Source organism: Oncorhynchus masou, chromosome 13, assembly GCF_036934945.1.
Source record: "Oncorhynchus masou masou isolate Uvic2021 chromosome 13, UVic_Omas_1.1, whole genome shotgun sequence".
Taxonomy (NCBI): Eukaryota; Metazoa; Chordata; class Actinopteri; order Salmoniformes; family Salmonidae; genus Oncorhynchus; species Oncorhynchus masou.
This window is the reverse complement of record NC_088224.1, coordinates 37176070-37190053: the sequence shown is the minus strand read 5'-3', so window position 1 is coordinate 37190053 and position 13984 is coordinate 37176070. Positions and strand designations below refer to the sequence as shown.

The following is a 13984-nucleotide window of genomic DNA, read 5'->3' as shown; positions in this document are numbered from 1 at the left end:
TAAAGGTATACCACAGACTAGGCAAAGAAAGGGGTTCCCAAACTGGTTTCCCTGGTCTTATTCCAGAAAGGTGCAATATTTTTTTTAAATAAATTATGCTCCCCCATCATATATGTTTTGGACTCTCTCTCTACCGCACCTGCTGTCTCTATCTCTGAATGATCGGCTATGAAAGCCAACTGACATTTATTCCTGAGGTGCTGACCTGTTGCACCCTCTACAACCACTGTGATTATTATTATCTGACCCTGCTGGTCATCTATGAACATTTGAACATCTTGGCCATGTTCTGTTATAATCTCCGCCCGGCACAGCCAGAAGAGGACTACCACCCCTCAGAGCCTGGTTCTTCTATAGGTTTCTTTCTGGGTTCTGGCCTTTCTTGTGAGTTTTTCTTAGCCACTGTGCTTCTACATAATAATAATAATAATATAATAATTATATTATATAATATAATAATAATAAATATTCTACATCTGCATTGCTTGCTGTTTGGGGTTTTAGGCTGGGTTTCTGTACAGCACTTTGTGACATCGGATGATGTAAAAATTGCTTTATAAATACATTTGATTGACATATTGTTCCCTCGTTATATTGCAGCGAACGGAGGGAGCAGGAGGTGCACCCTGGTCTCTGGCATGAATACCCTGGTCTTCCATTTGGTAGGAATTGTAATGTAGCACAGATCGCTACACTGCCCTCTCCAAACGGGAAGCTACATCCCCTTGCTTTCCCTAACTTCAGCCCCATTACATCCCGAGCTGTGTGTTCCTTCTGACACCAGTGTAGTTAACGGTAAAATCAGGAAGCAAACCATGGTCTCTGGTGTGAAAGGAAAACACCATACTCATCGTGCTATGGGTTAAACCACTTTAAATGGCCATCGCAACAATATACTGTTCCCCATCAGATATGGCTTTCCCATCACATAGGCCTACTGTTTTTCCCCCATCATGGCCATCATTGACATTGATACCAGTGACGTGAACAACAGCTGGACATGATGGCCTTAAACCTACTTCATTCCTGCTCAGACGTTACCATGCACCAGACAACCCTGAATAGCCTGGGATACATGGGTCCAAGCCAGCAAAATACCACTAAACCCATCTAAATGCAAAACCACCTTCGCCAAAAGACCTCAACCCATAGTATCTGATGGGGTAACAGTATATGATGAGAGAACAATGTATTTTAGGAACAGTAGGTTTTGATGAATGTGAAAATGTTTAGAATTTATGTATTTAATCTATAACATAATAATAAAAGTAATCATCATCATCATCATAATCCCTCGACTAACCGGGTGCCCCTGCAGATTGACTCTGTACTGGTAACCCCTGCATATAGCCTCTGTTATTACTATTGTTATTTTACTGCTGCTTTTTAATTATTTGTTACTTTTATTTTATTTTTTTACTTATCTATTTTTTACTTAACACGTTTTTTTAACTTCTTAAAGCATTGTTGGTTAAGGGCTTGTAAGTAAGCATTTCACACTTGTATTCAGCGCATTTGAAAAATATAATTTGATCTGATAATCATCATAATTCATAGAAAATATATAATTTGCCAATGTGTTGTGGAAATATTTTTCGGGGAAAAGCTAGATTTTAATGAATTCAAACAGAGAATAAAAAAACTGGTTTACATAATATTTAAATGTGTTTGTTTTTCTTATCTTTCAATTCCAGGTATTCCATCTTGACAGTATCTGACTCAAGATTCATATTAAATCTGCTCATATTTAACAAAGTATAGTTATTTTATAGAGCCACGCTGATGAATCAGAGCTATATTTATATTTTATATTCGATATTTAATATCAATGATCCCACACGACTGATCAATGGATGTTCTGTATCAGGGTTCCACGAATGGAATTGCGGAAAATTGTACATCCCCTAAATTACTAGAATTTAAATTTGATTGGGTAGTAAGGCAAAAGAGAAGGCGGGATTGTGTTTCCTATAACGCGATTGGGCTAAGGTCAGCCAATTACGTTGGACGGTGTAAAGCGCCACCAAAACAATTAAATTTGAAATTCAAACGGCTATTGTGTTTGCAGCGAAACAAGTGTGAATGCCTGTATTGGTAAGTAAATAAAAATAAACTAAAATGTGTGAAATGTTTTGTTTATATGTTTATAATTACGAAGAGTGGTTCAAATGAACGGCTGTTTGAATTTTGTTTTTCCTGCTATGGCTTTTCCGTTACCCCAATGGTAACGTAATTTTAGCTACACTCCTGCTAACATGCTATCGGTTTATTCACACAACTAAAGCACGGATTTCTAGCTACAACCTTTACAAAGTTAGCAAGTGGAATGGTGGGTGGAATTAAACTAACTGGCCAATGTTGTTTTCTTTTTAGCTAGCCTATGTCATGCCATTGATGTATTTATGGTCAGCGTTACATGTTGCTCCCTCTGTTTCAGGTACACATTCAAGCCATATGAATAAAGAGGTGAGTGGGACTATAACTAGCCAGCTAACTATCAACCTAACGTAAGCTACCAATCCGAATAGGGTGGTTTTGGATATAAACACGCTTAAGCCAGGAACTAGTTAGTTTAGTCTCTCTATTGGCAGGTACAGAGAAATAATATACAGCTAAATGGACTGCCTGCTACAATCTGTTGTCACTCTGTAAAGTTAGGTGATTTTTCCTTCACTAACCTCTGCAGAACCACTCCCGACTACCAGTCATGTCTGGTAAAAGGGTCCTCTCCGCTAGCAGCAGTGAGAGTATAAACTCCTGCTCAGACCAACAACCTGCTCAGGTATGTAAAAACCTTTTGCAAAACTAATACAGACAGTGATGACGGACATGTTCAAGTCCTTTAGAAATAAAACCACAAACACGAGTTAGACGTGCCCTTTTGTTTCCAAATTATACTTAATTGCCAGTAGTAAATGTTTTTTTCTTTCTCCTCCTTTAGAAAAAGATGAGAAGGGTTGATTCAGACCCAAAGATGAGGCAGACAGCAAGTGCGACGGGAGCAAAGAGGCCCCTTCCACCAAAGCGCGCTGTTGGTGAGTGTCCTCAAACATCAACGACTGGTTTGGCCAATGTCATTCTTGTTTTTCATAGTTTTAGCATTGTTTTTCTGTATTAGCAGTATTTATTTGTATTTTATAACCCTCTCTCTTAGCAGCCAAATTGATTCGGCATACAGGAGCAGCCACTATAGCTGCTGGTCCCTCTAGAGGTGAGATGCTGTGTATTGAGAAATATGTATACATGTGATATTAATAGCTAGCGTTGTAAGTTTCTTGTTTGGTAATATTTCTTCACATTGTCTTTTTTTAAATATTTATATATTTAACCCCAAATAGGGTTTCAGAAGCCGTCCATTGCCTCTGTTGCTAAAGCAGGTAGGTACCCAAGTCCCTTTTCAATCACATGGTCCTTCCTTAATCACATTTTCTGTATATTGCATCCACAAACATTCTCTTCCATATCTTAAAACATGAGGGTGTTGAATGTGTTTCCCTAGCACCAATAGCAGCTGTTGGGGGTTCACGGCGGCCTGCATGGGACCTGAAGGGAAAAGTTACGGACATGGAGGGCAAGATTTCCAATTACCAGAGAAAAGTCAAAACGGTGGCCCAGGAGAACGAGAGCCTGAAGGAGTCTGTAGCTAAAAGCAGGCAGAAGGAAGCACAGATGACTTCAGACCTACAAGAACTCCACACACAGCTCAGGTACAGAGTACCAGGGAACATGCAGAGGGTTGACTATTATGTGAAAATGGGTGTAGTGGCATGGGAATGGGCATTGTAACCACATAGGAAAGAGTGACTTATTTTGCATAAGGAATATCAAAGGAGTGTTAATTTAGCAAAACAAGTGGGCCTATAGCTGACATGATCTCTTGCCTTCAGTCGAGTACTAGTCATAACTTTATGCGTACATTTAGCCAGTAGTGTTGTAATAGTAACTTGATGGTATCACTACATGTTACTCTTTTTGTCCTTCTGGTGTTTTTCAATCTTAGCCATTTTTACTGTGTTGCAGCCAGTATGAACTGGAGATGGCTGCCCTGTCTGGTGTCAAAGAGCAGCTGGCCATTGTGTCCAGTGAGAAGGCCTCCCTGGCGAAGAACTTATGCAACCTCACCGATGAGCACAAAGTTCTTCTGGGCTTGAGGGAGAGTCTGGAGGCTGAGCTTCACAGTGTGCAGGTAGGACATGTTCTCCCACACAAGAAGTGAAATGGCAGGCAGGCCTACTCATTGTGACAACGGATCACCTTGACTGCTGTGACATGAGATGCATGGAGTATTGCTGGTGTTCTAATGTCTCTGCTCCTTGGTCAGTAGTATCTAAGGAGGTCTGGCATAGCCCTTTTTGGCCCAGCCTCATTCAAACTCACTGCCATTACGGCTTGTCACCGGCCCCTGTTGCAGCCCAAGATTTTTTTATATTTTTTTTTAGTGCATAGGTGTCTGACTTCTCTCTTTCTACCAGACTCAGCTCTCTGTGCAGGCCTCCACTCTCTCCCGTTGCCAGACCACCCTGAGGGAGACCCAGGACACTGTCCACAACTTGGAGGAGACTGTGGCCCGCCAGACAGATGAGATTCACTGTGGAGAGATGGAGCGCAGGGAGCTTCACAACACAATCCAAGAGCTCAAGGCAAGGGGGTGTTTCAGTATGGGGAATGCTCAATTCCTTGAGATATGATTGTATTGCATAAAATTCAATTCTCTGGGGCCTATTGAATTATTTTTTTTTATATTTCTGCTTCAAACAAACTGTATGCTCTAGTTAGCTAGGCCCCTGTCCATTTGTAGCTCATGATGGAGGAGCATGAAGTTGCATTGATCTTCTCTCACTAACAAGACTGACCGCTCTCTTATTTCTATAGGGAAACATCAGAGTTTTCTGCAGAGTGCGCCCCCTGCAGGCCGGTGGGCAGAGTGACCATATTCAGCTCCCGGCCCACGACAACAAGGCTCTCACACTGGCCAAGACTGAAGAGGTAACAATCATGAAATGGGTCACTATAATCATTGTTTAGGTAATTGTATGTTTTTCGGTGTGGACCTCTAATCTTATCCATTCTTAAATGTCAAAGATTGCAAACAAATCATCACTTCCCCATTCCCACGTAGTCTCACATAGGGCGCTCTGGAGACACTCAAAAGAGCTACAACTTCAGCTTTGACCGGGTGTTTGGGCCCTCCATCCCGCAGAAGGATGTGTTTGAGGAGATCTCCCTCCTGGTGCAGTCAGCCCTGGACGGCTACAACGTCTGCTGCTTCGCTTACGGCCAGACTGGCAGTGGCAAAACCTACACCATGGAGGGTGGTGAGATGGAGGACATGCGTGGGGTCATCCCCCGGGCCGTGCAGCAGATCTTCCAGGCCTCCAAGAAACTGCGGGAGCAGGGATGGAAGGTACCGATGATGCCATTGGTTTTCATCTGAGTGGTAGCTGTTCCTACAGCTGGACATTTCTATTATAGTGAACAGGGAATTTGAACATGTTGATTTGACTTTTGCTATATTGATGCGTTTCTAATTTTCAGATCAGATGATACTGTATATTTCCCATTTTGATATTTAAGTGGAATGAGTTAAAGCTTGTGTAAATGCATGGTACTTGCAATGTCAACCTTTTTTTTTGACTGGATTCCGGTTCATTTTTTCCCCCCAGTTTACATTTACTGCCAGTTTCGTTGAGATCTACAACGAAACTCTGCGTGATCTCCTCTACACTGGCAAGGCCAACAAGAGACCGGAGCATGAGATTCGCAAAAGCGCCAACAACGAGGTCACTGTCACCAATCTGACCTACCAGAAGGTCAACTCTGAGGATGAGGTGGGCATTGCAACACTCATATTATCTTAAATTTAACTAATGTTTGATTTTCATTTTATTTGTATGTTTTAGATTTAAAGGTAGACTCAGCATTATGACCTATGCAGAAAGTAAACCGCCCAGTGGGTAAATTTCTGCAACTAAGAGGGGCGAAGCGCTGTTTTGGTCTTGAGGCAACATCATTTCGCTATGTCGACCTTTTAAGTAATTTGGATGGCACTTATCCATAGAGACAGCAACTTGTGTAGAATTAAGGTATAGGTATGTACAAATGCATACCAGTAAGTGCATAATAATTACCTCAATAGTGCTACAGTAAAGGAATGATGTTAAGTAGCCTCTTGTTTAAAAAAGTAAATAATAATAATTGTTGCCCATTGAATTGTCCTACATGTCAAACACGGAGGTAGAGCAGTTGTCTGATAAACCTGTATGGGCGGTTCAAATCCCTCTGCAATAAAGTATCCCCCTAGCCTATAAACTAATCTAATGTGTCCATTTTGACCAACTGTTCATCCAGGTCTGTAACCTGATTGCACTGGCCAACCAGAACCGATCCACAGCCCGGACCAACATGAACGACCATTCCTCCCGCTCGCACTCGGTGTTCCAGCTTGACATTGAGGGCGAGAACTCTGGGAGAGATGTCAAGTGCAAATGTAATCGTTTTGTACATCTGTAACCAACACAGACTGAGATGTTAAATTAGAACAAATGATGATCCTGTTGTCTGATTGCGTTCTAGTATGAAAATCCTGACTGGTGTTCCTGTGTCTGTCTGCAGCCTCTCTGTGTTTGGTGGACCTGGCTGGCAGCGAGCGGGTGCAGAAGAGCCAATCCCAAGGGGACCGCTTCAAGGAGATGACGGCCATCAATGGCTCCTTGACCAACCTTGGGATTGTTATCGCTGCCTTGGCTAATAAGGTATATGTTTGCAGCCCAATGCCTCGAGGCTGGTGGCTTGCTTATGGAGCCACGGGTGCTTTGTAAGTTATAGCTTGGTTGCGTTCACTTACCCTCCCACTTTTTGTCTGTATTCCAGGAGAGCTATATCCCGTACAGAAACTCAAAGCTGACGTACCTTCTCCAAAGCTGCCTCGGAGGAAACAGCAAGACGTAAGTTGGGTTATGAGCGAAGTTTGAATGGGATTTGTGCTCGGATTAGTCTTTTTAATTGACTGTTGGTTGTACGGTTGTGATTATGAGCAGATCAAAGTATGTAACCTTTTGTCTCTGCTCTTCTAGCTTGATGTTTGTCAACATTTCCCCAGAGGCAGACAGCTTCCCAGAGACCCTGAACTCTCTGCGGTTTGCCAGCAAGGTCTGTGACCTGGCACATTATTTTATTTTTTTAAACAACATACAATTCACTCTGGAACATGCTCATATTAATGCTGTGCATATTGTTTAAATATATGAATAACAATGTTTTGTTTTTACTGTTCATTTATTCTGTTGCAGGTGAATGATTGTGTTATTGGCACAGCATCCGCTAACCGGAAGTAAATGTGCATCCTGTGGAGAGAAATTAATGTGGTGTCTGTACATTGTCGTTTTTAGACATGCCCTTGTATTAGTGGTTATTTTATATTATTAATTTTTAATCAATTGGATCAGAGATACAACAGTCAATAAAAGCTCATTTTTTAAAGTCTTGTAGTTAATAATCAGATGGATGTTGTCAGTAGTGCAGGGAAAACAGTTTACCCACCTTTTTTGTTTACCCAACCATTTACCCACAGTTTGCTGAAAAATTCTGTTTTGAGTATAAAAAATATTTTCGTTTTAATAAAGCTACATACAAACATTGTCTCCCTATTGCTTTCTTGGGCAAGGCAGCTGCAAGATGCAGATGTTTCAGCCTATTTGAGTGCTTTCTGTGGTGGTTACGCCCCTGAAAACAGGGGAGAAATAATCACGAGTGATACGGTGTTGTATTCTCAATTCAACTTTAAATTCAACGAGAAAAGACCGCGATTTTCCCCAGGAATATGGGTGGAGACCAGAGCAATCGATCTCCGGCTCATAGATTAAGAGCATTTATTAGATCACAGATTAACACTTTTAGGCACCACAAAATAAAGTAATATAACGTTTACACATTACTCTCACAATTCGTACCCTTTGACATTTGAACTTTAACACAATTATATGAATTATCAATCTATCAACTAATACTGAATGCATCTTTTTAACCTGAGATCCTCACATACTATGAATTTACTAATACTTTAAGGTATAACAAGCTATGAATATTTCCTTTAACCTGTCACTCTCCCCGACAAAATAAATGTCCCAACATTGTCTTCTTCAACAGTCCATATGCACTGGACCTAAAATCCTCTTCTGTAAGGTAGTACTTGAGCAGAGGTCAAGGGTCACAGTTAAAATATAACTAACAAGTTATATTCACAGTCCATATCTGTTGACCAGCTATATAACATAAGCAGTATTTTCTCATACTATTGATCAACAGTCCAATTTTAATGATATATATGCATAGTCTGCAAATTCTCTTTTGACAGTGTGAAATCAGACAGTAGTCCATGGTCAACCATGTCAACTCTGTAGCCTCATCTTGGAGGGTGTCTCTCTTTGTGGCCGCTGGTAGGCTGGTTCCTCAGGTTCAGCAGCATCAGTATATGAAGGAAAGGCACTTGGTGGATGATCATCAGGCAAATTTCCAGCAGGCAAGTCTTTAACTCTCCTCCAGCCGCTTTTCAACAAGAGGCTGTGCTGGTAGCGTATCAGGGACTGGCACTGCAACTGTCTGTTTCACTGTTGGGGGCCTGTGTTCCCACTCTCTCGCTGGTTCAGCATTCCTCTCAGGTACTGTAGATGTGGGAACCTGTAGCGGCTCATGATGGTCATATTCATCAGAATCTAGAGTCTGTGATGCAGGCTGGTGTCTCCTCGCTTTCTGACTTTTGTCCACTTTGGTCATTTCTGGTTGTGTCTCAAAAGGTAAGTGGTCACAGGACATGAGCAGATTTATGTGCAGGACCCTGGAGCGTCCCCTACCCTTTTCTGGTCTCAATTCATAAATCGGCAGGTCTGAACCCATTTGTCTCACCACTGTGTGAATTGTATCTTCCCAATAGTTCCGGAGTTTTCCTGGTCCTCCTCTTGGTGTCAGATTTTTAATCAGAACTCGCTCGCCAGGCTGTAGCACTGAACTCCTAACGTTAGTGTCATAGTACTTCTTACTTCTTTCAGTGGCTTTCTGAGCATTTTCATTTGCAATGGCGTGTGCTTCTTTCATCCCTCGTTTCCAGTTCTCCACGTAGTCTCGGTGGTTACTAGAACCTGCCTCTTTGCACAATCCAAAGAGCATATCAACTGGAAGCCTGGGTGATCTCCCAAACAGAAGATAAAATGGTGAATAGCCAGTCACTTCGCAATGGGTGCAGTTATAGGCATAAACCAGTTTGTTCAGAGACTCCTTCCAATTTGACTTTTGTGTCTCAGTGTCTTTAACATTTGCAACAATGTTCTGTTCATGCGTTCCGCTTGACCGTTTCCCATCGGGTGATAGGGTGTTGTCCTGGACCCAGCCATGCCACTGAGTTTCTTTAACTGATGGAACAACTGATTTTCAAATTCTCCCCCTTGGTCATGGTGGATGCGGGACGGGAACCCAAACTTCAGGGCAAAGTCATTGAAGATGAGATTTGCTGCAGTTTTACCTGACTTTGATGTGGTGGCGTAGGCTTGAGTGAAACGTGTAAAATGATCAACAATCACGAGGATGTACTCATATCCCCCTTTGCATCTGTCGAGATGAAGGAAGTCAATACATACCAGTTCAAATGGCTGTGTTGTCACAATGTTTGTCAGAGGAGCTCTTGTTGCATGGGCTGGCTTTTTCTGCTTGACACAGCTTCAAGTTTTAGTCACATAGTGCTCGATGTCAGATTGCATATATGGCCAGAAGAAGCGGTCACATACTAGTGATACAGTGCGGTCAGTACCTTGGTGTCCCATGTTATTGTGCAACTCTTCCATCACTTTACCTTTGTACTGCTCTGGTAGAACTAACTGCTTGCGGGCTGTAGTGATTCTGTACAGAATGCCATCACTGTCTATTGTCAATTTGTCCCATTCTCTGAATAGGCATTTTGTCTTTGGACTGAATTTCTTTTGCTCTTTAACTGGCGGTTTGGAACCAGACAGTTTGAAATTGAGCACAGGACGGATGACCGGATCAGATTCTTGTGCTTCTCTTATCCCATCTTTTGGGATGGAGCTGGTTGTTGCAGTGGTTGTCTCACCTTCAGCTGAAAATGACCAAGGTACAACAGCCTCTTTCTGTACCTCAACTGCTTGTATCGTGGCGGCGATGGTGTCTGGTGGAAGCTCCTCAGAACATTCTCTCATCAGTGACTCTACATCCAGTGGCATCCTTGACAAAGCGTCTGCATCACCGTTCTCTCTGCCTGGCCTGTACTTTATTGTAAAGTGGAAATCAGCCAGGTCTGCAACCCACCTGGAAGTGGTTGCGTTCAGTTTTGCAGTAGACAGAATGTAGCAGAGCGGGTTGTTATCGCTGTATACAGTGAAGGTCGGAGCATAGTACAAATAGTCATGGAACTTATCAGTGATTGCCCATTTTAGAGCTAGAAATTCTAGCTTGCTCGAGTGGTAGTGATAGTTCTTCTCAGCTGCTGTTAAGGTTTGAGAGCCATAAGCAATGACCCTAAGCTTCCCCTCTTGCTTTTGATAAAGAACTGCTCCCAAGCCTTGGTGTGACGCATCAGTGTGTACAACAAATGGCTGAGTGAAATCAGGGAAACCTAAAACTGGTGGGTGAAGCAAACACTCAATCAGATGTTCAAGTGCCTGTTGATGCTGGTCAGTCCACAGGATTGGCTTGTTTGAGGGCACCACATGACTTACTTTCTTTGTTTTTGTTTTCCGTGGGTGGTCAGGTAATTTCTCTGAATCTGCTTTCAGGAGGTCATACAGGCAGCTGGCACTCCTAGAAAAGTCTTTGATGTACTGTCTGTAGTGAGTAAACCAAGCATTTTTCTGAGCTGGCCCACAGTCTCTGGTCTGATTTCTTTCAATGCTCTTACTGCTTCAAAATCGTCTGGGTCAACTCGGCTGCCCTCTGCAGACACTATCCTGCCCAAATAACGGACCTGGGGTTTAAAGAGATCACACTTACTTGGTTTGAGTTTAATGCCATACTCTCTGAGACGCTGCAAAACTTTTCGCACATCATTCACATGGCTGTCGAATGTTTTACTGAAAACTAGCGTGTCGTCCAGGTAAGGAATGCAGATGTTATCCCGGAGCCCTTCCAAACACTCCTCCATACACCGCTGAAAAGTTGCAGGGGCGTTCATGAGGCCGAATGGCATCCGTATCCACTCATAGAGTCCCCACGGTGTCACAAATGCTGTCAGTGGTCTGCTTTCTTCAGAGATGAACCCCTGGTGATACGCTTTCCCCTGATCTAAGAGGGAGAACCAGGAATTACCACCTAAACTGTCCATGATGTCTTGGACCCGAGGGATGGGCTGGCGGTCGGGATGTGTCTTTCTGTTCAGGTCTCTGTAATCTATACACAACCGGAGGGTCCCGTCCTTCTTACGAACGCACACGACAGGTGAAGAATATGAAGAGTTTGACTTCCTAACCCAGCCCTGGACTATGAGGTCATAAATGTAACCCTTCATCTCCTGATACAGTGGCCTGGGCACTGACATGTATGTGCGCTTGACTGGTTCAGAGTCCTTTAGAGAAATAGTCATTTTCAATCGTTCAATGCAGCCAATGTCATTGTCTGATCTGGAGAAGGAGTGACACTCTTCTCTAAGCATTTGCCGAACAACCTCTCTCTGCTCTTCGGTTAGGTGAGTTAAACCTACTGGTGGATCCCACTGATCAGTAGCAGTACATGGGGTTCGAACGCTGGTTTGATTCACTGTGGCTGGGGTGACAGTTTTTTCAAAGACTTGGGCAGGTAACACAGTCATAATGGTTTGTACTGTACCGATTATTGTGCGTCCTAGCAGGGCAATGTCGTGGTCAGTGGGGTTAGAGACATCAAGCAGGATAACTGGAAAAACACCTTTCCTGACTCTGACTAGCGTGTCAAAGAACTCAAGGTCGTCTGGCCGCTGCGGGTTCAGATCTGGCTGGAAAAGCATTGTCTTGTCATCTTTGAAAGGCTGGGAAGCTACACGGCACTCAATCTGAATGCTACTGTGTTTTGGTACAGCAACCTTCTCTTTCTTGGTTTTCACTGCGTATTCATCTGTCTGTTCTGCGCTAACAGCCTGTATAAAAGCTCTCACCTTGTTTCTTTTGAGGCTTGGGAAAGCTGTTTTTACTGTACTGTATTGTTTAGTCTTTTCGGTCATTGTCAGGATGTGCTCGATAACATTGAAACCTATGATGGGATGAGATAGGTGACAGCCTTTCATTACCAGCACCGGGATGATCAGTTCCTTTGTTTGGTCAGTTTCAGAGGCTAGCCGAAAAGTTGTTTCAATCCATCCCAGGTACGGCATTTCAGTCCCATTTGCTGCAGTCAACCTTAGATCATCAGGTGAGTCCAGGATTTCTGAAACATCTCTCAGCCTTGCGTTTGGGAGAGATTCCTCTTTCCATCGTTCATCAATGACCGATACCTGAGAGCCTGTGTCCCATAGAGCTTGGAGGTGGTGGCGATTCAGGTGACACTCAATAAGGCACTGTCTGCTGACTAGCGAGGTGACCTTACGGGGGTGGCAACATGGAGCTAGGGATGGTAAGGAGTGGGCATTTTCCTCTGTGCAGGAAAACCTTTCACTATTAGAGTCAATTTTCAGGTGAGTGCATTTTTCTTTATGTTTAGTCCAATGTTGGTGTTGACATACTTTGGAACAGTACAGTGTCTCTTTACATGATGAACATTGTTTCAGGTTCTCACATGACTCTTCTCTGGCACAATTTGCACATTTCTGGGACTTTTTGGTAGCTACGGTTAACACTCGTCCCTCAGCGGTAACCCGTTTCCGTTTAAAGGGGCCTCCCTTGATGGTCTGGCTCCCCGGATTTTACATCCAGCTTGAAAATGTTCTCCACTCCCACATCGGAAGCAGTGTGTGCAGCGTGCATCTGTTCTGGCCTGCTGGCAGACAAAACACCTCCTTGGAGCTTGAGCAGGGTGGTTGGTATACCGGTTAGATGCATATTGATGCTGCACAGGGTCAGGTGCTTGGGACCGACTGTAGTTGCTGTAATACTGCTGCTGGGAAACAGGTGGCTGGGGGTCCCTATCTGGCCTCCTAACTGGGGGTGGGGCATAGGCACAAGGCGGTGACTGAAACATAGGCTGCTGTAATGTCTCCTTAATCTGAGCAATCTCTGCACTGAGACCTTTTAGAGAAGCTACACCTGTCTTAAGTTCAGCTAACTCTGTTAACAGTCCTGCAGGTATCTTAGCTTTGGCTTCCTTCACAGGACACTTTGCAGATGGCGCCTCTTCTAACTGGACTACACTTACAGTTGTAGCTGTGGGGCATTAAACCGCTTTTTGTTTCGTCTTTCTATCTCATTAGCACAAGCAATGTTAAGCTTCTCTAGCAAAACCTCATCTGATGTTTTGCTCTCTAGTAGGAGAGGCTGCATGTCTATCCTGATACTGTCACTCTGGAGACCCGTAAGGACTGTGTGAAAACACATGCTCTGGACTAGAGCAGGGTCATACTTAAGCCCTGATTCTGACTCCTGGGATGCAAACAGTACTTTCTGCCTCAAATCTAAAACGCGTATCAGGAGGCTTTGAGGGGTCTCCTTGCTGCTTCTGAAGCTAGCTGTTTGTAAAGCTCTGTTGCACTCTTCTCTTGGAAGTGGGAACGCAGGATACATCTAAGTGTGGGAAGAGTTAGCTGGGGTTTACCTTCCAAGTAGCTGCGTAGCTGTGAGTCTGGAGAAATAGCCCTGACTACTGTGTCTAGTATTTCTACCTCAGGATAGCCTCTGTTAAGTCCATTTTCAATCTGATGGGCAAGGCTGGAAAAAAATCAGTTTTTCTTTCTGGCCCGGTTCACCTATCTGACCAGAAATTTTAAACTCTTTGCGCCAGTATGAGCTGGGCTGTGCATTGGGTGAGAGCGGCACGCTCCCCTGAAGATTGACATGGTGTTGGGGCTGATGCAGAGAAT

The 13984-nt window shown here is 43.5% G+C and overlaps 1 protein-coding gene across 2 annotated transcripts; it reads left to right on the top strand.

Annotated features, from left to right (window-relative positions):
• Positions 1-2008: 2008 nt before the first annotated feature.
• kifc1 (kinesin family member C1) lies at positions 2009-7633 on the top strand. 2 transcript variants are annotated; one of them, XM_064983734.1, is made up of 17 exons: positions 2009-2094; positions 2438-2466; positions 2687-2782; positions 2942-3035; positions 3158-3211; positions 3339-3377; positions 3500-3707; positions 4021-4186; positions 4473-4640; positions 4873-4986; positions 5120-5404; positions 5664-5828; positions 6349-6487; positions 6613-6752; positions 6871-6944; positions 7074-7149; positions 7290-7633. In XM_064983734.1, exons 2-17 carry the CDS (start codon positions 2455-2457, stop codon positions 7332-7334), a joined length of 1875 nt encoding a protein of 624 aa, XP_064839806.1. In that variant the 5' UTR covers positions 2009-2094; positions 2438-2454; the 3' UTR covers positions 7335-7633. The 2 variants fall into 2 exon arrangements, with proteins under 2 accessions (XP_064839806.1, XP_064839805.1); XM_064983733.1 differs by having other exon boundaries at positions 3155-3211.
• The last annotated feature ends 6351 nt before the right edge of the window (positions 7634-13984 follow it).